The following is a 23,497-nucleotide window of genomic DNA, read 5'->3' on the forward strand; positions in this document are numbered from 1 at the left end:
TATATTGAAATTTAGTTTAATAACCATGCGACATATGAAATAGAACACAAATGTCTTTTACTTAGTATAAAGCTGAAAAGTATATCTGTTTCATTTATGTATGTAATATACACAGGCCAGTAGATATATAGTCATATCTGTTAGAAGTACAGGCTTTCAGTGCACAGAGATATGAATGTGAATTCCAACTCCATGAGCTCCCACTTTTTCATTCTGGGCGAGTTGTATCTTTTCTTTAAGCCTCAGTTTCCCCATCTGTAAAATGAGTGCAGTGACTCCAGTCTTGCAGCTTTGGGGACATCAAATGAGATGTACAGTTTAGCCTAGTGTCTGGTTCCTCGTGTTTACTAAATGTTAACTATCACTCTATCTTATACAACAGACCAAATACAAACCAGTGTTATAACTGTTTCTTAAATGTTAATATGCATTTGAATCCCCCAGCCTCGTTAAAATGCAGGTTCTGCTTCTTTAGGTCCTGGGACAGGACTGAGATTCTGCATTCCTAACTAGCTGCCTAAGAAAACTGAGGACAACACTTTGAATGGCAGGATTGTAGAAGATGTTTGCAAGTGCAGGTGTTTTATTTGTCTAACCAATGGTTTCTCAATGCTCCTTGCACATTAGAAACTCCCAGGAAATTATTTTTAGTTGATGCTGGCCTCACAAAGTGATTAGAATTTAATTTTATAGGATACAAAGTGGGGTCTGAGCATTAGTATGTTTTAAAAGCTTCCCAGTTGATACCAACTATGGCTAAGGTTGAGGTCCTCTCATTAGTGACTCTAATATGCGGCCAAGCTTGAGAAAAACCTCTTCACAGAATTGTTTGCAAGAGTGTTTTGATTTCCTCTGTAATTAACGATAAGTAAGAATATTTTAGGATTGCAAAAGTGTATTGCATTCCTAAACTTGTCATTTTATATCAAGTAATCAAGCTGAAAGCTTTGCATGTCTTAGAAACTTCAATTGTGGCAAAATTAGACCACCTAACAATCTTCTAGTTATTCTGGGTGACTCAGATACATGACTCATGTTTGCCAATTGCCCTTTCCTCTTGTGAATGTTAGCTGGAAAATGTCACCTGTCTGAGAGATAGCACACTTTATGCTTCCATAAAGAGTTCCATGTGTGTATATACATATACACACTGTAAAAGGCAGAGGAGAAAAGCAAGCAGAAAATGGATTTTTGTCAAAGGCCCAGACAGTGAAGAGGGGAGTTCTGCTGTATGCTGTGGGGAGTTCCAGAGGAAGTTACAGGTGTTCCTTCTCTCACGAGAAGAAAGTGTAAGTGTGGTAAATAAATTTGCTAAATAAATCCAATAGAGACTACGCCAAAGTCCTCTGATTCTTGTTAAATCTCAGACTCAGCAAGTAACTTTCCATGCAAGCCCCATTTCTCTTCCCTGTTTCTTGTTTTATCTTGTTTCTTGTTCTTTTTTTATTGTATAATAAAAGAGAAGGAAGTACTATGAAGAGAGTAAAAGTAGTATAAATTTCTAAACCAGGCACATAGAAGATACGTATTTGACGAGTGAATAAATAAATATTTTACTCTTCAGGGCAGAGTAGATTTCATAACAGGTAGCTCTGTTTTAGTTATAAGAGGACTTAATAACAAATATTTGGAGATGATTCTAGGAATCTACTTTTAGGAGTATCCTATTATGGAGACTTCGGAGAGGGTTATTACAAGTGTTCAGGGCATTCCACAAAATGGAATCATGTGGGAAATTTAGAAGCACAGTGTCTTTTTTCACATGTATCATCCCAGAGTCTTCTCAATATGGCCAAGAGAATGGAAGCTTAATTAGCTTTGTTTTATACGGAAACACTGCCCCGACCCCCATTCTGCACAAAAAAATACCAGGCAGATGTGAACCCCTTTCTGTTAGAAAGGCACATTCATGTTGTAGTTGTGGTTAAAACAGGGTTTGGAAGAAAGATATAAACTCATCACTTATTTTTAATAAAACTCATATTTGTGCACTACACTAACAGGTGCATTGGGGGGTGAATAAGAATGCCAGTTTGTGCAATTTAGGGCAAAATGCAGTTTGATGAGAGGAAAACAGAAGTGAATATGGGTGCATGCATACTCAGTCTCTCAGTCATGTCCTACTCTTTGCAAGTATGGGTAGGCTCATCCTTGTTTTTTTTTCCTTCCTCTCCTCCTTTTTTTGTTATTTATATGTTAAACCTTTAACTAGAATTTAGTATGTGCACTGGAGACACCAAAACAAATTCAACCTGCACTGCCTTCAAAGATTTGCAGGATGGTAGGAGGAAAAACTCCAGTCAGAAGAGAATTTCAATGTGAATCATTCAAGCAGCTGAAAACCCCCAAACTATTTTTACTGTGAAATCTGTTGTCCAGGATGGTCAGAATACCACTTTCTCAAGAACTAAAGCATGGTAGAAAAGAAAGGAACCAATGTTTGCTGACTACCTACTACCTGCCAAAATAAGTCACTTTGTGCTGTTTATGTAGTTTTCACCACACTGCTGACAAGTAGATTTAACCTTGGACCTTTGTAGATAAAGAGGCCGAGACTCATAGAAGTTTAATGACGTGATCAAGATCAAAGTGTTCATAATCTGGATATACTCAGAATTTGAACCCAGGTTCATCTAGCACTAAATTCCAAGCTCTTTTCATACTGTGTTTTATGTGGAAGCAACCCCTTGAATAGTGTATTCTTAGAAGCCATCCCTAAATATTTGTTAAATGAAAGTTTGAAATTAATTAAATGAATGGATTAATGAAGCAAGTCCTACAGAACATAATTTGCTCTAATCTTCTATAATAATTCAGAAGCTACTTCGAGATCGTACACTCAGTCTTAATGACTGTCCATTCATTATTGATGGAAACAGCGTAATTTTGTACAGTTTCTCACAATTTATTCATGCATACACTACTTTCATTAGTTTTGCCATGTTTGACTACTCTTTGCGCTACTGTTTTTATAGAATTATCTAAATTAACTGAGCTTTTATTTTTTGAACAAAACAATCTACCCCTGTGGTAAATGGAAAACCAGTATCAATGGTACTAGTAAATAGAAGATATGAGCAAAAATAAACTCTATAAAAGTAAAGTGGTGCTTTAAAGTCTACCCTGATAGTATCTGCCTGAGAGCTTCTTGTTTTATTAAAAGGAAAAATAATCATTGTTAGAGATGTGAAAGTCTAGTTGCAAATTGTGTGTAATTTGAAAGATTGAAATAGAATTGAAGAGAGAATAAACCCAACTCCCTTTGGGCCTTGATTCTTTCATATCTAAAATCATTGTGCATTCTTCTTGAGGTATATGCCTCACAGTTTGGGAACTACTGTTTCAAAAACTATAGATTTTGAAGTTAACCATCTGACTGGCTCTGAATTCTAACCTTACTAATTGTTCATCCTGAAACAAACCTCTTGGACCCAGTTTCTTCAACTATAAAACTAATGATTATTAATCTTTTGTGGTTGCATTTTCAATATTGAATGATATGGTTTAGAGCCTAGAACAGTGGCTGACACATAGTAGATATACATTAAGTATTAGTAGAAAAGACATTTCTACAGTTGGCTTGTATGATGTGGTGGTCAACAAACAGCACTTGAACTTAGAAATACCTAGGTCTGATCGTGGCTGTGCAATCTTAGGCAAGTTGTTTATCCATTCTGTGTCAGTTTCATTTTCTAAAAAGATGATAGCTCTACCTCACTGGCTTGCTGGGGAGACTAAAAGAGATCATGTGTTAGCAGAGGCCCACCACCTAGTAAGATTTCAACAGTTGATAGTTGTCATTATTACTGTCTCTGCTGAGAGGAGGTAGAATTTGGCAGGGAATGATGTAATTTGATCCATATAAAGAAACTGAGCTTGTATAATGGGAGCAGGAGGGCAGTCAGCTGTACGGGTGAGGAGTGTTGAGAGGCAAGAACTACCTCAGAGCAGGGATCAAGAATTACACTCTTCCCCAAAGTGGATGGGGCAAGGGATAGAGGAACCTCTGCAAATGCCCAGATAATGATAGGTGTCTCCTGGGAAACAGAGGTTGTACGGGTCTCCTCAGCTCCCCCACTCTGAACAGAACTGAAATGTGAAGGCAGACAATGGGAGAATGTCTTATCTTCTGTTCAGCTTTGTTCACAGTGACCGTCCCAAAGGAAATGTACGTGGTAGACTACGGCAGCAATGTGACCTTGGAGTGTGATTTTGACACTGGAGGTCATGTGGAACTCGGAATTTTAAAAGCCAGATTGCAAAAAGTGGAAAATGATACAGTTTTGCTCAGTGAAAGAGCCACTTTGCTGGAGGAGCAGCTGCCTCTGGGGAAGGCCTTGTTCCTCATCCCCCAAATCCAGCTGAAGGATGCAGGGCAGTACCACTGCCTGATCATCTATGGGATTGCCTGGGACTACAAGTACCTGACGCTGAAAGTCAAAGGTGAGTAATTTCAGGGACTGGGATCCATGGAGGCACCTCTCCAATGTAGGACCTGTATTAGTTGCAAGTAACAAGTCCACTGAATCTAGCCCAAGCAAAAACTGGGATGATGATTATAAACAGAAAAAGCTACCTCAGAGAAGACAAAAGCACCTGCTCAGAAGTAGTTTTTCATATATAGGTATAAAGCAATGGAGGTGAGGGTAAATAGGGGTAAAGGGAATAAAATGGGTCTAGAGAAAGCCAGGAAAATGACTCCCTGTAAGTTGGGAGGGTACCAAAGGTAAGTTTTGCCTACTTCACAGGAATGATATTGGCTTGATGTTATACTGCTCTTTCAGAGTCCAGAGTTTTTTAAACCATAATTTACCACCCATTAAAAGTAAAAGTTTAAAATATCAATTTAAAGAGTGACAAAAGTGGGTTTTCCAGTAAAATTAATAAATGAATAGAATTGAATATATCAGGGCATCATAAACTATTTCAGAGGGGGTGTGTGTGTGCGCACGCACACATGTGGGTGTGCGTCTTGGCTTCTGGTATAATGAATTCTTACTCACTCTGGGTCATAGTCTAAAATGTTTGAGAAATGCTACTCAGGCCTCAGTCTTATCTATTGCACAGAAAACAGCTGAAGTTCAGAGAACTGAAACGGGTAGCCTGAGGGAGCCAGTTCAGTAGCTGTCTTCATTCCTCTGTGTTGAGGGCTCTCTCTACCACAACATGAGCCAAAAGCCTAAATCAGAAGAGAATCTTCAAGTTGCTGTTTGTTCTGGGAAAGGTCACTTGAGGAAAGACATAACAACTATAGAGAGTATATTTGGCTCTGTTAATCGGCTTGTGTGTCTCAGCCTTTACCAACTGTTCTGAGGTAAACTATATCAGTTTTCCTCTGTCACTAAACCTCAGAGGATCTGTTCTGTCTTCTGAAGAGTCTCCTAATTTTGTTCCCTAAAGACCATTGACCTTGACAGCTGTGGTGTGATTTTACAATCTGGTATAAAGAAGGACAAACTGGTATAATTATACATGAGGGTGAATGTTGTTTTCACTTGTGACCTTGAGTGGGTTATTTTGATTTTCATCAGTCAGTCTGAGTTCAGACGCTCAGATGTGTCCGACTCTGTGACACCATGGGCTGCAGCACTCCAGGCGTCCCTGTCCATTACCAACTCCCGGAGCTTACTCAAACTCATGTCCATCGAGTCGGTGATGCCATCCAACCATCTCATCCTCTGTCATCTCCTTCTCCTCCTGCCTTCAATCTTTCCCAGCATCAGGGTCTTTTCCAATGAGTCAGTTCTTCACATCAGGTGGCCAAGGTATTGGAGTTTCAGCTTCAGCATCAGTCCTTCCAATGAATATTCAGGACTGATATCCTTTAGGATGGACTGGTTGGATCTCCTTGCTGTCCAAGGGACTCTTAAGAGAGTTCTCCAACACCACAGTTCAAAAGCATCAATTCTTCAGTTCTCAGCTTTCTTTATAGTCCAATTCTAACATCCATACATGACTACTGAAAAAACCATAGCCTTGACCAGATGGACCTTTGTTGGCAAAGTAATGTCTCTGCTTTTTAATATACTGTCTAGGTTGGCCATGGCTTTCCTTCCAAGGAACAAGCGTCTTTTAATTTCATGACTGCAGTCGCCATCTGCAGTGATTTTGGAGCCCCCCAAAATAAAGTCTGTCACTGTTTCCATTGTTTCCCCATCTATTTGCCATGATGTGATTGGACCAGATGCCATGATCTTTGTTTTCTGAATGTTGAGTTTTAAACCAACTTTTTCACTCTCCTCTTTCACTTTCATCAAGAGGCTCTTAAGTTCTTCTTCACTTTCTGCCATAAGGGTGATGTCATCTGCATATCTGAGGTTATCATAATCTGGAATTTTTCTTATTTGTAAAAGATTAGGAATAGTAGCATCTACCATATAAGATTACTGTAAAAATTAAAAGAGGTAACATAAAAAATTGAACATGATGCCTGGCATATGGTGGGTGTCCAGAGGTTTGGTTCAAAGACCCTCAGTTACCGCAAGGATGGTGCCTTCTTACACCTCAGCTAACAGTGAATCATCAAGAAAGCCCTCAGCCTGGATGTAACCTCCTTCTACCTTTACTGCATTTTCTACAGTCAGCTGGGAGGAGCTCCAGACATTGACGTTAGTCTGAGTTTAATCAGTGGGAGGAGAGAGAGCTTAACATCCTCACGATCTCCTAGTGTTCTTGGATATCTGCACCCCAAAATCACTGCCCTGTGTTTGTTGATCTTTGTGGGCGTGCTTTAACGCATCTAGGGTCTTTGGGCAATTTGACACCAGTCCAAATCTTTCTTGCTCTAGCTGAGAGTTGTCCCTCTTCCATGGGAAGGCACTCTTCCTGCTTCCTCACCTAGACCAGGGATGACTCGACAGGATGACTCAAACCTTAATTAATTAATTCTTAATACCTTATACCTTTAATGATTGTCCAGTTAGACTATATGGGATCGCAAAGACTTTCTATGGGATGCATACACATAGACAGTTTTAGGAACTTAGTTTCTAGATGTTCATCTTCCTCAAATACTCTTTCCCTAAATTGACTGTGCCTGAGAATGTGCCTTCCAGGCAAAGCTCTTGGGGTTCCCCTAAAACACTTCCTGTTTTATTTTTGCTTTACCCACTTCATATAAAGCCTGCTTCTTAACCATCATGAATATAGTGCTTTGCTCCGAGGTGTGAAAACTTCCATAGTGCCAAACAAAAGAATGACTGGAAATACTGATATCTTACCAAATTGTAATGACTAACAAATCCTTCAGCAAACCAGGAAGTATCAAATTCTCTGTTTTCAGCAAAATTGAAGGAGTCCCTAATAGAATTAATAGCTAATAAAAAAATGAAGTACTTTTGTTATATAAATCGTAGGCTTTCAAAGAATGAAGTATCACTATAATTGAACTCCTTCCATGCCCACCTACTTATTCATATGAGCAAGATTCCTTAGCCCTTATAGCTACAAAAAATGAAAAACAGAAATAGAATTGATTCTGGAGTTTGTCTCATTCCAACCATTAAGTCATTTGCATCCTCATGCACAGATAGAAAATGAGAATCTCATCCATCCCATTAAGAGATACATTTCCAGTAAACTTTTCTTATGTTTAATAATTGTCAATATTCATAATATTTGTTTTGATTTTACATGTGCTGATAATAATGGAAATTAGACCTCGGTGCTGAAGAAAAATTTGAACACTTAAAGCCTCATGGTCACAAGAAAAAAATTTAATTTCAATAGCTATATATTTTTGTTGTTGCAAAGAAACAAAAGGATAACCACCGAAGGAGTGATCAAACATGTTGCATTAGGATGAAATTCTGTAGAAGTGTAATGAGAACTGATATTTAAGGAATATTAATAAAAAGAAAAGTTCTGACCATTAGAGTAGAGTATATGTATTTTTCTTTTTTTTCAATCATATTTATTTATTATTTATTGGCTGCACTGGATCTTTGTTGCTGTATGTGGACTTTCTCTAGTTGTGGTGTGTGGGCTTCTCATTGTAGTGGCTTCTCTTATTGCGAAGCACAGGTTCAAGGCACATGGGCTTTGGTAGTCGTGGCTCGCGGGCTTAGTAGTTGTGGTACACAGGCTTAGTTGCTCTGCGGTATGGGGGATCTTCACAGACCAGGGATTGAACAGGTGTTCCCTGCATTGCAAGGAGGATTCTTAACCACTGGACCACCAGGGAAGCCCTGTATTTTTCAGTGGATGGTGGTGTGTTTTAAAGACACATTCTTTGTTATCTAGGTGACATTGGATAAATTTGTGAAAGAGTGAAATGCCTTACTGAAAATATGTGTTCATAAAATGCTAAACATTATATATTTTTCCAATATAGAAACCTATGAAATATTCTAAGAATAAACTCAATGAATATGTGAGAAGGAGCACACTGCATCACCATTGTTTTAGGAGGAATGCAAGCAAAAAGGACAAAAAAAAAAGGAGGTTGAAGGCAAGCACCTAAGGGTATTCTGCCCTAATCGGGGGTCTCTGAAAGGAACAGGAGAGATCTGGGACCCCAGTTAGGATGTGCTTAAATAAAACAAGACTAGAGGAAGGATGTGTTTGTCTTTAAAATGCCTGATTTTTGGCATACACTTGAAAATAGATTTATAATATTTTCTTTGATGTCTGGACAACAGTTCATAATAAATATGGTGAAAAGAGGATTGATTTCATAAGGGCAGGGAAAAAAAATACCAGATAGCATGGCTAAAGAGTTTATAAAAGACAGTAACAGAACGCTGCAGTTTTTGAAACGCCAGGTTGCAACCCAAGATTAGATATCTGTCAGAGGAAGGCCAGGCAGCTTGACGGAAGAGGAGAGCACAGCAGCCCTGAGAAGCCAGGGACTGAACCCAGCGGTTGAGAACCAGCCTGTGCATGGATCCCAGACACACACAGAGCAGGAGCTAAGAACAGAAGGGCCAAACCATCCTGAAGGCCTGAGCAGGCTGAGTCTTGGCAGAATTTCTTTAAATCAACAGAAAGGCCCAGGATAGTGTATAACTTCATCAAAAAGTGGAGGAAGAAGGCAGCATAGAGAGATACAGCCTTCACCCTAAGAAGGGGAAGACAAACAGAATAGGGAGGAGACAGCCCAAGAGAAACATCTTAGTAGTGAAATGATGTCTGTACATTTAGCTTCTAGACCCAGAGAAAAGCATTTGCTAAAAGAACTCCATAATGAGGCTAAATCTCTGCTCTGTCTTTTTTCCCTGGGGAAACAGAAGGGAATAAGGAAAACCTGAGTTAAGAAAACAATATCCTGAATTTTGAGGGGTGGGAAAGCTCCTGTGAATTGCAAATTGTTTAACCTGATGTTCCTCTCCAGGTCATTTAACAGAGCAATTGAGAGCAGTCCTAAAATATTTCTTTTAATGACTGCTAGAAACCTGCCAGGACTCTTTAAGTTTAAGGCATTTAAAATTACATTTTTTTCACCTTAGTTATGGTCATTGTGATGATAAAGCAGATAATACTATGTACAGTAGACAGTATAGTGCTATAATATATAGTAAAGATAATAAAGCTTATCTTTATATCAGAAATGCTAAAGTTGCCAGTAACATTTGAATCATATAGTCAGAGATAGCAGGATAACAGAAAGCATTTAAACCAGTGGCAACTGAAATCAGAAAGTAGTAATTCTTTTGATGAAACAGACTGAGAAGCCAAATGGAGAAGAGTGAGGCAAGTCAGCAATTAGTGAAAGCAGGAAGAGATAATAATTACCAGTACAAATCGACTATTTAATATGTTCTAGGTACCTAACTCATTTATCATTCTAACACTACAGTTAAGGATAAGTATTATTGTGCCTATTTTACAAATGAGGCTTAAGGCTTGACAAGTTATGTAAGCATAACTTAAATCTAGTTAAAACTTTTGGACTCTAAGGCCCGTGTTCTTAACTACTATGCTTACCATGTGTTGTTTTGCTAAACCAGACAAGTAAGTACCAATGGGTTGAAGCTACCATGAGGCAAAATTTGACTTGGCATAAAGATAATCTTCCCCAATAACAGTTTAACTTTCTTATTGTCTAATCGCTGCAAGGACCACTTCTGAAAGTAGGAGCTTCCATTCTTAAGTATATTTAACCAAAAGTTAGTTATCTAGCAGGTTACCAATATCAAGAAAAAAAATATTATTAAAGAGAAAAAGGGACATTTCATAATGACAGAAAAAAATCAATTCAGCAGGAAGATGTAACAATCCTAAATGTGTATACATCTAACCATATAGCTTCAAAGTGTAGAAAACAAAATTTGACAGACCTAAAAGGAGAAATAAACAAATCCATAATCATATTTGGAGATTTCAACTCAATCTCTATTACAACTGGTAGAATACCCAAAAAGAGAACGAAAGAGTAGAACAGCATTAGCCACCTTGATTGACTTATATAAAACTCATGCCCAACAACTATAGAATACACATTGTTTCCAAGGGCATGTGAAACATTCATCAAGATAGTCATCTAGCAAAGCTGCTGGAGAAGATGCTTCTTGTTGAGCAGGAAGTTGGACTAATTGAATTTTAAGATCACTGCCACCTCTGAAATTCTAAAATTTACTCATATTTTCCTAAGAATATCACCCTCAGTCCAGCTTCCCCATTGTGTGTTGCTGATAATGATGTGTTTTCAACCACTTCCCAAATAAGTTGGGGAGATGTCTTTAATGTTATGTAAATAGAGGATGTGGGCTCATGCCCCTCCCCCAGATCTTGCTCGTTCTTTTTTAAAAAACTTATTTTATTTTTTCGTTGATGAATAGTTGAATTACAATATTATGTTAGTTTCATGTGTGATTTAGTTTTATATATATGTATATATATAGATATGTGGTTGTATGTTAGATATATTCTTTTTCAGATTCTTTTCCATTATAGGTTATTACATATATTGAATATAATTTCCTGTGCTATACAGTAACTATTTGTAGTTCATCTATTTTATATATAGTAGTGTATATCTAGGGCTCCCCAAGTGGCTCAGTGGTAAAGAATCCCCTTACTAATACAGGAGACATGAGTTTGATCTCTGGGTTGGAAAGAGCCCCCAGAGGACATGTCAACCCACTCTAGTATTCTTGCCTGGGAAATCCCATGGACAGAGGAACCTGGAAGGCTGTAGTCCATGGTGTAGTAAAGAGTCGGACATGAATTAGTAACTAAACAGCAGCAGCAGCAGTGTGTATCTATTAATCCCAAACTCCTAAATTATCCCTCTGTCCCACTCCCCTTTAATAACCATAACTTTGTTTTCTATGTCTATGAATCTACTTCTGTTTTGTAAATAAGTTCATTTGTATCACATTTTTAGATCCCATATATATCATGATATTTGTCTTTGTCTGACTTACTTCAATTAGTATGCTAATCTCTAGTTTCATCCAAGTTGCTGCAAATGACATTATTTCATTGTTTTTTATGGCTGAGTTATATTTTATACACACAGACACACTTTGGCCTTGGAGTACAAAATGAAGTAGGGCAAAGCTAACAGATTTTGCCAAGAGAACGCACTGGTCATAGCAAACACCCTCTTCCAACAACACAAGAGAAAACTCTACACATGGACATTACCAGATGGTCAATATCGAAATCAGATTGACTATATTCTTTGCAGCCAAAGATGGAGAAGCTTTATAGAGTCAGCAAAAACAAGACCAGGAGCTGACTGTGGCTCAGATCATGAACTCCTTATTACCAAATTCAGACTTAAATTGAAGAAAGTAAGGAAAACCATTTGACCATTCAGGTATGACCTAAATCAAAGACCTTACAATTAATTATACAGTGGAAGTGATAAATAGATTCAAGGGATTAGATCTGATAGAAAGAGTGCCTGATGAACTATGGATGGAGGTTTGTGACATTGTACAGGAGGAACTGATCAAGACCATCCCCAAGAAAAAGAAATGCAAAAAGGCAAAATGGTTGTTTGAGGAGGTCTTACAAATAGCAGGGATAAGAAGAGAAATGAAAGGCAAAGGAGAAAAGGAAAGGTATACCCATTTGAATGCAGAGTTCTAAAGAATAGCAAGGAGATAAGAAAGCCTTCCTCAGTGACCAATGCAAAGAAATAGAGGAAAATAATAGAATGGGAAAATTAGAGATACCAAGGGAACATTTCATGGAAGATGGGGACAATAAAGGACAGAAATGGTATGGACCTAATAGAAGCAGAAGATATTAAGAAGAGGTGGCAATAATACACAGAAGAACTATACAAAAAAGATCTTCATGACCCAGATAACCACGATGGTGTGATCACTCACCTAGAGCCAGACATCCTGGAATGTGAAGTCAAGTGGGCCTTAGGAAGCATCTGTACGAACAAAGCTAGTGAAGGTGATAAAACTGCAGTTGAGCTCTTTCAAGTTTTAAAAGATGATGCTGTGAAAGTGCTGCACTCAAGATGCCAGCAAATTTGGAAAACTGAGCAGTGGCCACAGGACTGAAAAAGATCAATTTTCATTCTAATCCCAAAGAAGGACGATGCTAAAGAATGTTCAAACTGCTGCACAATTGCACTCATCTCACATGCTACAAAGTAATGCTCAAAATTCTCCAAGCCAAGCTTCAACAGTACATAAACTGTGAAATTCCAGATGTTCAAGCTGGATTTATAAAAGGCAGAGAAACCAAAGATCAAATTGTCAACATCCATTGGATCATAGAAAAAGCAAGAGTTTTTCAGAAAAACATCTACTTCTGCTTTATTGGTTACACCAAAGCCTTTAACTGTGTAGAATCACAACAAACTGTGGAAGATTTTTAAAGAGATGGAAATACCAGACCACTTTACGTGCCTCCTGAGAAATCTGTATGCAGGTCAAGAAGCAACAGTTAGAACCAGACATGGAACAACAGACTGGTTCCAAATCGGGAAAGGAGTATGTCAAGGCTGTGTATTGTCAACCTGCTTTTTAACTTATAGGCAGAGTACATCATGCTAGGCTGGATGAAACACAATCTGGAGTCAAGATTGCTGGGAGAAATATAAATAACCTCACATACACAGATGGCCACCGTTATGGCAGCAAGTGAAGAGGAACTGAAGAGACTCTTGATGAAAGTTAAAGAGGAGAGTAAAAAGGTTGGCTTAAAAATCAACGTTCAAAAAACTAAGATCATGGCATCTGGTCTCATCACTTCATGGCAAATAGATGAGGAAACAATGGAAACAGTGACAGACTTTTATTTTCTTGGTCTCCAAAATCACTGCAGATGGTGACTGCAGCCATGAAATTAAAAGACTCTTGTTCCTTGGAAGGAACGCTATGACCAACCTAGACAGCATGTTAAAAAGCAGAGACATTACTTTGCCAACAAAGATCTGTCTAGTAAAAGCTATGGTTTTTCCAGTAGTCATGTATGGATATGAGAGTTGGACTATAAAGAAAGCTGAGCATCGAAGACTTGATGCTTTTGAACTTGGTGTTGGAGAAGACTTTGAGAATCCCTTGGGCTTCAAGGAGGTCCAACCAGTCAATCCTAAAGGAAATCAGTCCTGAATATTCTTTGGAAGGACTGATGCTAAAGCTGAAACTCCAATACTTTGGCTACCTAATACGAAGAACTGACTCATTGGAAAAGACCTTGATGCTGGGAAAGATTGAAGGCTGGAGGAGAAGGGGATGACAGAGGATGAGATGGTTGGATGGCATCACCGACTCGATGAACATGAGTTTGAGCAAGCTCTGGGAGTTGGTAATGGACAGGGAAGTCTGGCATGCTGTGCAGTCCATGGGTCATAAAGAATCGGACATGACTGAGTGAACTGAACTGAAAACATATATACACACATCTTCTTTACCAATTCATCTGTCGATGAACATTTATATTCCTTCCATATCTTGGCTATTGTAAATAGTGCTGTTGTGAACATTGCAGTGCATGTATTTTTTTGAATTAGAGTTTTCATCTTTTCTGGATATATGCCCACGAGTGGGATTGCCGGATCATAGTAATTCTGCTTTTAGTTTAAGGATCCTCTATGCTGTTCTCCATCATGGCTATAGCAATTTACATTCCCACCAATAATGTAGGACGGTTCCATTTTCTCCACACACTCTCCAGTATTTATTCTCTGTAGACTTTTGATGATAGCCATTCTGATTGTGTGAGATGATACTTCATTGCAGTTTTGATTTGCATTTCTCTAATAATTAGCTGGGAGGAATTGGGGGCAGGAGGAGAAGGGTACGACAGAGGATGAGATGGCTGGATGGCATCACTGACTTGATGGACATGAGTTTGTGTAATCTCTGGGAGTTGGTGATGGAGAGGGAGGCCTGGCGTGCTGTGATTCATGGGGTCGCAAATAGTCGGATATGACTGAGTGACTGAACTGAACTGAATAATTAGCTATGTTGAGCATCTTTTCGTGTGCCTGTTGTCCATCCATAAGTTTTCTTTGAAAAATGTCTATTCAGGTGTTCTGCCTATTTTTTAATTGGGTTGTTTGTGTTTTTGATGTTGAGTTCTATGGACTGTTTTTATATTTTGGAAATTAATCCCTTGTCAGTTGCATCATTTCTTGATTATTCTTTTAGGGGAACATCTCTCCCATCTGCTCCCTTATTTATATAGCCAAAGCCTCAGCCCAGCTCCTGACTCCTGGCCCTCCTACCTCTGAAATCACCTGTCAACTTGGCAGCCAAGACCTGTATCTTGTCCTAAGCTGCCTTGCTGGATTAGGCCAAGTCCTCATTCATAAGACACTATTCCTATGAATCCACTTATTCTACTTTATGCCCCTCCCAAATGCCAGAGCTTACAGACATAATCTACAACATACTAGGATGAAATGACAATAAGGGGACATCAAACCAAGGAAAAATAAGTGTAGATAAAGTAACAAAATGAGATAAAGCAAGTACTTAAAATGCATGCTTCAGGTACTATTGGATTGCTAGAGACAGACCAAAATTGGCTCCAAGGAGACCGATGAGTCTAACCAGTTCAAGTTCTTCAGAACCTAATTCTTCTCATCTTCTATTTCTGGGTACTCCTAAGTCCCTCTGAAAACATCCCTCTTCCCATATTTGATGCTTCATCCCTAGACTTTTGTACTTACTTAGAGAACCATCCTCTTCTAATGATTCCAATGCAGAATTCAGAATGCTGTACCCATGAAGGGCTTGAGTTCAAGTCCCCTCAGTCACCCCAGATTCCAGCCATTTCCTTATTTATTCCTGGAGTATGAATTTAGTCTACCACATAGGGTCTTTGCATGGTTTAAGTGAGAGGAGGTATATTAAGGGGATGGAGTCAGGTTTAGAACTACTTACTCCAGTTGTCTCCAAGTTCTGGACTAAGTGAGCTATACCCAGAGTAATTAGTAGCCAAATGGGAAATGAGCCCCAGTTTTTAAACTAATAACTGAATTAACACATAATTTTCTCCTTTTGCCTCTCCCCACATTGAGCCTTCTCTTGTAATCTGCACTGGAGAACATGACTCAGAATAGGGACTTCTAGTTTCTTATTCCCTTGTCTTAAACTGAGTCCAGATTTGTAAATCAGACCCTGAAGTCACTCATTCATCCAGCCTCATGGATAAGAAAATCTGCCCCACCACTCAGTGACAAACAGAAGCTGGAGTAGTGTGAGTGAGGAAAATGTGAGAGCTTTTTGAGGCAGGCAACCCAGCAGGCCTGGCCAAGTACACTTAGTGGCATGGAAAAGAGAACTTCAAGAAAAGGCTCTTCGAGATGCAGTCATCCTGCTCTCTGGTGATCCATGACCCAGTGAGTGAAGCAGAAGATCCAGGTTCAATCCCTGGGTAGGGAAGATCCTCTGGGGAAGGAAATGGTTATGCACTCCAGTATTCTTGCCTGGAGAATTCCATGGACAGGGGAACCCGGCAGGCTACTGTTAATGGGGTTGCAAAGAGTCAGAGATGACTGAGTGACTAACACAATCAAATTAGCAACTCATAACATAGACACACAAGGGAGGCTCTCAAAAGGCAAAAGTTGTGGAGAGGGGCTTGAATACTCCTTCCACCTCCACAGAATGTAAAAGTTCAGAACATGAACTCGGTACCTAGAAAACACTTAGTAAGCCATATATATTTGATGTTTTCCATGTGGCTGTTACCATTATTTTAGCAGAAAAATCACTTCTCACCATTTGTACTCATTTATACTCCTCCCAAAAATTTAAGAAAAAAATGTTTATTCATATCTGTGCCATATTATGTCTTTAATTCAAAGATTGTATCGAAATTCTATTTCTGAAACAAACTATTTCCTACCTAATGAAAGCTAGTGCCCACCCCCGCTTCCTTTCACCAAAAATCAACAGGTTGCTTTTCGCACCCCCTTGTACTTGCATACGTGGCTAACATTTACTCTAAAACAGTTGGACAGTTTGTCCTTGTGTCTTCTTGGTGCTCTCAGTGTCACTCGTATCTGTTTTAGATCTCAGTTTTCTAGCGGGCAAGGAGGAATATCTGGTTAATTTCATTCAGCATCCACTGCACAGAATAGTGTGTGTGTGTGTCGGGGGGGGGGTGGGTGTTAGAGAGGAGAAATAACTAATACTCTATTCTTGAGTATTTATAGACAGAATCTAGGTCTTTAAAAAATAATAGCACTTATCATGTACCTACTGTACGTGCCCTTTTCTGAACACTTTACATGTACTAACTCATTTCATCTTCAAAGTGTTGCCAGAGCTGCTCCAGGTCTTTGCTCAAAACCCACCAACCCCCACCTTCAGCAGGAGTGAACATAAATCTTTACATTAAAGGGTCCAGAGATAAGAAAGGAAGCTGCAAACAAAAGCAAACAAACAACACACAAAAAAAACCAAATCCAGATGGAACCAGCTGGGGCCAAGTTGGCAATGAATCTGACCTCCAACAGAGGTCTAGGTCTTTATTTTTCTCCCCTCCTAATCCTGAATGAGACAGAGGAAAGGGGGAAGTGGAAAGAAAATTTCCTCCCGAAGATGTTAGAAAATATTAAATAAAGTGGGATGTAGAGGTTATCTAATGATTTTGTTTATCCATTCTTTTTTTCTCCAATCTCTGACTGTGAGATAACTTACAGCCACAGATTGTGATAGGATAAAGCACCATTGAGGTTTGGAATCAAGCCTCGATTGTGCATAATTGGCTCCACCAGTTAGTAACCCTGTGACTTAGACTGAAATAAACCTCTCTAGCCTCAATTACCTTCAACAAAAATTGGGAATATTGACAATGCTGTTTTGTTGTAAAAATTAAATAATTCAGTGATGTAAAAGAGCATGATATCTGGGACACAGGAAATGTTTTAAAAGTTAAAACCATTATTATTTAATATTGATAATGATAATTTATTTCATATGACATTAAGTACAGGGATCTATAAGAATCAGGAAAAGAAAGACTTATTTCTTCATTTTTTTTTGTCCCAGCTTCCTACAAGAAAATACACACTCGCCACCTCAAGGTCCCAGGGACAGATGAGGTGGAGCTCACCTGCCAGGCTGAAGGCTATCCCCTGGCAGAAGTGTCTTGGCCAAACATCAGTATTCCTGCCATTACCAGCCATACCAAGACCTCTGAAGGCCTCTACCAGGTTACCAGTGTTCTGCGCCTAAAGCCACACCCAGGCAGGAATTTCACCTGTGTGTTCTGGAATGCCGATATGAAGGAACTCACTTCAGCCACCATTGTCCAAGGTAAGAGCTGCCCACCCTTCCTAGCTCTACGAGTCAGGGTTCAGACAAGAAATGGATGGCACAGTCAGAATGAGTAACCTGAGAAGAGTGTAATAAAGGTAGTGATTAAGGTTTAGAGAAACTACTAAAAGGAATATAGAGCACCTGGGACTTCCAAAATTGTGGAGCTGTACCGCGCCTGAACCCAGGAGAGGCTGCTGGAAATTGGAAAAGGGACCTGGGGCCTCCAGTACAGGGATGCTGCCACCTGCGGCCACTCCCAAGAGCAGAAGGTGATGAATGGATGCCCCAACCTTGTTCTCCCACCCTCCAGTCTCCTGCTGGAGCCTTCCACTGGCAGAACCCAGTTGAGGTCAGAGAACAAGGAAGTCCTCTGATATGTTCATAAGGTCAGCCTCTCAGGGCTTAAGAGTGTTAGAGTGCAGTGAATGGACCCAAACTGAATGAAACAGGAAACTGAAAATACCCAGCATAATGGCTGATCACTTTGATTCAGGCATAATGCCATGAGTCAGCAGTATGAATATTCCTTTGCTAGCTTTTCTGCCAGCCAAGTGGTTTTAGAGTTTTCCAGGAAAACTGACCTCTTTAAAAAAATCATTTACAGACTTCTCTGGCTACGCTGAATCCTGTATTTTAGAACTTCATGCATCAGTAAAATTTATAACAGTTTTCATGGTCTGCTTATTTTTTATCTGCTAAGGACATTCATTTGATGAATAAGAGCAGCTAACATTTAGTATCAGATCATTTAGTATGAGCTAACATTTAGTATCATAACCATTTTGTGAGACAAGTCATTTTTTTGCAGAGGCATATGTCTCCTATTGTTCCACAACCATCACGGGCTTTATTTTTTAAAGAACTTTATTTATTTATTTAGCCATGTCAGGCCTTAGTTGTGGCATGTGGATCTTTCTTTGCAATGCATGGACTCTCTAGTTGTGACACACAGGCTTAGTTGCCACACTATATGTAGGATCTTAGTTCCCCGACCAGGAATTGAACCCATATCACTGCATTGCAAGGTGAATTTTTAGCACTGGAACACCAGGGGAGTCCCCACTGTGGGCTTTAGACAACACAAATTTATTAGCTCACACTTTTGGAGGTCAAAAGTCTGAAAAGAGCTTTACTGGGCTCAAATCAAGGTGTCACGGGATTGTAGAGGCTCTAAGAGAGAATTCATTATCTGGATTTCTTCATCTTTGGGAGGCCACCTGCATGCCTTGGCTCATGGCCTTTTCTTCCACCTCCAAAGCCAGCATTAGATTTCTACTTCTGTCATCACATCTCTTTCTTTAACTCTCTTGCCTCTCTCTTCTACCTCTTAAGGGCCATTGTGATTACATTAGATGCCTCCCCCCAATACATGCCTCAACCTGAAAATTCAGGATAGTTTTCCCATTTCAAGGTCCTTAATATAATAACATCTGCACAATCCTTTGTTATGTAGGGTAATGCATTCACAGGTTTCAGAACATGGACATCTTTAAGAGGAGCCATTATTCTGCTCTTAGCAATAAAGGATATAATTTCAGAACAAAGACAGTCCTTAGTAATGATTAAATTTGACTTTACAGAAGATTTGCTATATTGTCATTATATTCCACTATTTGCTCTCTATCTCAGTTAGATAAAAGAGCCTATGATGAGGACTTGTGTGGCATGCAGGCATTTAGGTGGTGACCCCAAGGGGCAGAAGTGAGAGGTTTAAAAATTAAGACAGGAAAGAAGGAAGAGAAAATAGAAGCGTGCATTATCCCAATTGTTGGCATGGACAGTAGAAGCTGAAATACTCAAGAACCTCATGAGAAGTGTATAGATCATCTCCTAAGACATTTACTCAAAGAGCTTCAGACTGAAGGACTAATCTGTCTGCTTTCACCCCCCAGTGGTGGGCAGTTGTCCCCAGGAGCGTAACTTCCTTCTGCTGTGAGCTATGCATGCATGTGGGCTGAGAGAGCTCCCCCAGCATCTATGGCATCAAAGTCATTTCACGGCAGGAAGCAATATGTCCACCTGAGGGAGTTACTGACCATGAAGTGATTTGAGGCCCACCTAGACTTCTACCCAATGTGTTGCTAAACTCAGAAGAGAGGCTGAGAGAAAATGAGGCAGGACAACAGTAGTCAGTCCCTTGCCCTGCTCAAGTCTGTCCCTTCATGCCCTGTATTCAAACTACTGTCTCCGAGCCTTTGGGCAGGTAAGTAGCTACTATCTCTGCACAAGATACATATACCAGAGTTCATGAAACAAGTTACAGTTTCTGCTGCTACAACTGATCCCAAGCCATAGTTGATATTTGTCATCTCTCTCATCCAGCATACATTCTAGCTTTTCCTCACTCAGCGTTTCAGATGGAATAGTTTGTTTGCCTGGAGGGTGGAGGGAAGGAGGGGTGTGGGGGTTACTCAGACTTTCAGCACTGGGAGACCTGAGCCCTTAGTCGCCTCACCCTCAGCAGACTGCAGTTGCTGCAATTGCCTTTTTATTGTTATCACTGAGTATGGAAATAATGAGACTCAGAGAATCAGTGGATCCCTGAGTTCCAGACAGTCTTCCCTGCCTCCATTGTGTAGCAGCATTGGAGTTCTTCATGGGAACCATTACTTTGCCAACAAAGGTTCATATAGTCAAAGCTACAGTTTTTCAGTAATTATGTATGGATGTGAGGGTTGGACCATAAGGAAGGCTGAGCAGCAAAGAATTGATGCTTTTGAACTGTGGTGTTGGAAAAGACTCTTGAGAGTCCCTTGGACTGCATGGAGATCAAATCAGTCAATCCTAAAGGAAATCAATCCTGAATATTCATTGGAAGGCCTGATGCTGAAGCTCCAATACTTTGGCCACCTGATGCGAAGAACTGACTCATTAGAAAAGGCCCTGGTGCTGGGAAAGATTGAAGGCAGGAGGAGAAGGGGATGACAGAGGATGAGATGGTTGGATGGCATCACTGACTCAATGGACATGAGTTTGAGCAAGCTCTGGGAGATGGTGAAGGACAGGGAAGCCTGATGTGCTGCAGTCCACGGGGTCACAAAGAGTCAAACACGACTGAGAGACTGAACAGCAACAACTTGGGAATCAAGATCAGTTCCTCTACCAGTATTATGATTCTTTGCTTTGCTCGCTGGCCTGACAATGAATAGAGCTCAAGCTGACTAGGCAGTAGCTATAACATTACATGTGGTAGAACATGTCCCTTGGTACACAGCATCCTTGGTAGAAGTATTGGCCACTAGGGAGCTGGAACTTTAATCCAGGGCAACCTAAATTTGTGGATAGGAGAAGCAAAAACTCTACAAGTAGGTCACTGGAAAAAGTAATGAGAGGAAACAACCCTCAGCATTGGGGAAGCCCTGGCACAAAAGCAGCACACTATTGAAGCATGCCTGTCAGGGAGAAGTGACTTAGAACCTGCACAGAGCCATCCATCATTCAGTCACATTCAACCACGGCTGAATTCAGGTGGGACAGACAGAATATGAGTTGGGGCACCAGAGAGACCTGCTTTATCTCAAATTAAATTTTGTCAGGGACTGGCACTGATCCACAGGCCAGTCGGAGAACTTTGAAATGACTTAGTGCCCATCTCATCATTAATTTCCTAGCATTTTTTCCCTAGAAGATAAAATCCTCCCTGATACAGTTTTCAGAGGCAGCCAGCTCCACTGTCATTAACCCCCATTTCCCCACCTCCCCACACTTCACTGCACAATTCCAACACTAAAGTTAGCCCAGCTTCTAAGTTATGATGATGAAGTGAGAAGTCAACAAAAGGATTCATGCTAAGGATATGGACAGAAATGAAGACATTATAAGTGTGCCATTTTGAGGAGCAACTTTAAGTGAAAATAATGAATTAGGCAAGTTGACCTTTCAACATTCTCTACATCTCTTTTTATCACAACTAAGACCACCAGACTTGTCACCTTATAAAAACTGAGCTATAACTAATTTGTACCAGTGTTCCACAGGCTCGAATATTAGTAATCCCAGGGGAATTAGTTTTTTCCAAGAATTGTTTAGTCAACTTTCCTTTGTTATGTAGAATTTTCTGTCTGGTTAAGTGTAGGCCAATATTGGATGAAATGTGGTTTTTCTAGAGGGACACTTACATAAGGATCTTCACTGGAAAACATGGGCCTAGATAAGAAGAATTTGGAAATAATTACAACCTACCCTTGTCATCACTGATTACATCAGTATTTTTCTCTTCATAGTAGACAGGTGGAAGGACAGACTGACCATTCGTCTAGAAGCCTTAAGGCAGTGATAAGTTAAAAATGAAGGAAGCTGGCCCTTCTCTCCATGGGAGAGACCTAATGGGAGAGACCTGATAGTAGAGTCAACAATTGTGGGAGGGACCTGTGGGGTCTGCATCAGAGCTTTCGTGCTCCTAGGATATCACTCATGAATGCAGCCAGCAGGGAGATGGAGGAATCTTTGTGCAGTTAGATTCTCTGGGTTGAGAGTCCCTCTCAGCTCTGTATTCATCCTGCCCCCAGACATGGATCCTCTGCTCCAAATTGTACCCTTTCCTCACCCTGTACTCTCTGAACCTACTTGCACCTCTCTGGTCACCGTGACTTCTTTGCTCAGGCAGTTTCTTCCACACAAAATATCATTCTTCATTGTCTTCACCAGCTCTCAGGGTAGTTCAAGTAACTCCAGAGTACAAGGCATCTTTCCTTCATCTCACCTCCTAAGACCTATTTCTTTGCTTGCCTGCAACTATGCTTGTCTTTTCTCTTTCATTGCTCTTTTATTTTCCATGGATTTTAATTGTTCACATGAGTCTTCTTTATATCCAAACTAAAGTAAAACCTGAGTGTTCTGCCCATGGTAAGTGCTCAGCAAATGTTAGATTAATGGCTTGGAGACTTACTCTTGGGCTACCCCAGTCCCATCATCCCAGCTGCCAGTCTGTGTGGATACAAATGATTGCCTAGTTTGTGGTACAAATACCAGCAACAAGATGACCAAAGTCACACATCCTCCCACGGTTCCTTGCTCCTATTTCTCAAAGACATTTTTAAGTTGTCTTATGACTGTGCTCTTTCTCATAAATTGGCTCCTCGCTGCTGACTTCTGTGACCCACACATACTTCTTCAGAAGTCAATGAATAAAACACATAACAGCAGTGAGAGTCTGGGGTGCGAGGTGCTCCAGTAGCTCCAGAATAGATGACTGAACATCCTAATTTTCAGTCAGAAATTAAAGAGCAGTGACACCATTTTCCTTGTGAAACAGGGTTCCTTCCACTCAGCCAGTGATGCATTTTCATTAGGAAATATAATGAGATGGGAGCACAGGAAATAACTATAACAAGACCCTTGTAGGGCTAGCAGAGAAGCTCTCCCAGGAGACTTGGAGGTGACTCTCTGGCAGTGCTCAGGAGCACGGGCTTTGAGGTCAGATGAACTATAATTTCAAATCCTCTCTCTGCTACCTACTAGCTTTGAGAACATGAACATATGACTGAGCCACTCTAGAACTCAGCCTCTCATCTGTAGAATAAGGATAAATAATGGTAGATACCTAATAGAGTTGTCATGAGGATTAAATGAAAAGTATGTATGTATGTATGTAAAAGTATGTAAAGTCCTTAGCAGTCAGAAAGGATAGAAACAGAAAAACAAACAAACATGGTTTGTCCAGCAAAAAGTCTGGTTTCCTTATAGGTGCATGAGACTGTGGATAAGGACAGATCCAATATTTTTCCCATTCAATGAGGACATCTCATTGTTAAGTAGCATGCAATTATTATAAAATAGTCTAGAATAATATGCATTAGGATTTAGGCTAA

The 23,497-nt window shown here is 39.9% G+C and overlaps 1 protein-coding gene across 2 annotated transcripts in view; it reads left to right on the forward strand.

Annotated features, from left to right (window-relative positions):
- Positions 1 to 23,497, forward strand: part of PDCD1LG2 (programmed cell death 1 ligand 2) — a 57,870-nt gene that overhangs the window by 15,962 nt on the left and 18,411 nt on the right. For both annotated transcript variants that reach the window (XM_020904551.2, XM_070480444.1), the window contains 2 exons: positions 4,138 to 4,443; positions 17,418 to 17,684. In XM_020904551.2, the coding sequence (XP_020760210.2) occupies positions 4,138 to 4,443; positions 17,418 to 17,684 (573 nt within the window). The remainder of the gene's footprint in view (positions 1 to 4,137; positions 4,444 to 17,417; positions 17,685 to 23,497) is intronic.

Source organism: Odocoileus virginianus, chromosome 18, assembly GCF_023699985.2.
Source record: "Odocoileus virginianus isolate 20LAN1187 ecotype Illinois chromosome 18, Ovbor_1.2, whole genome shotgun sequence".
NCBI lineage: Eukaryota > Metazoa > Chordata > Mammalia > Artiodactyla > Cervidae > Odocoileus > Odocoileus virginianus.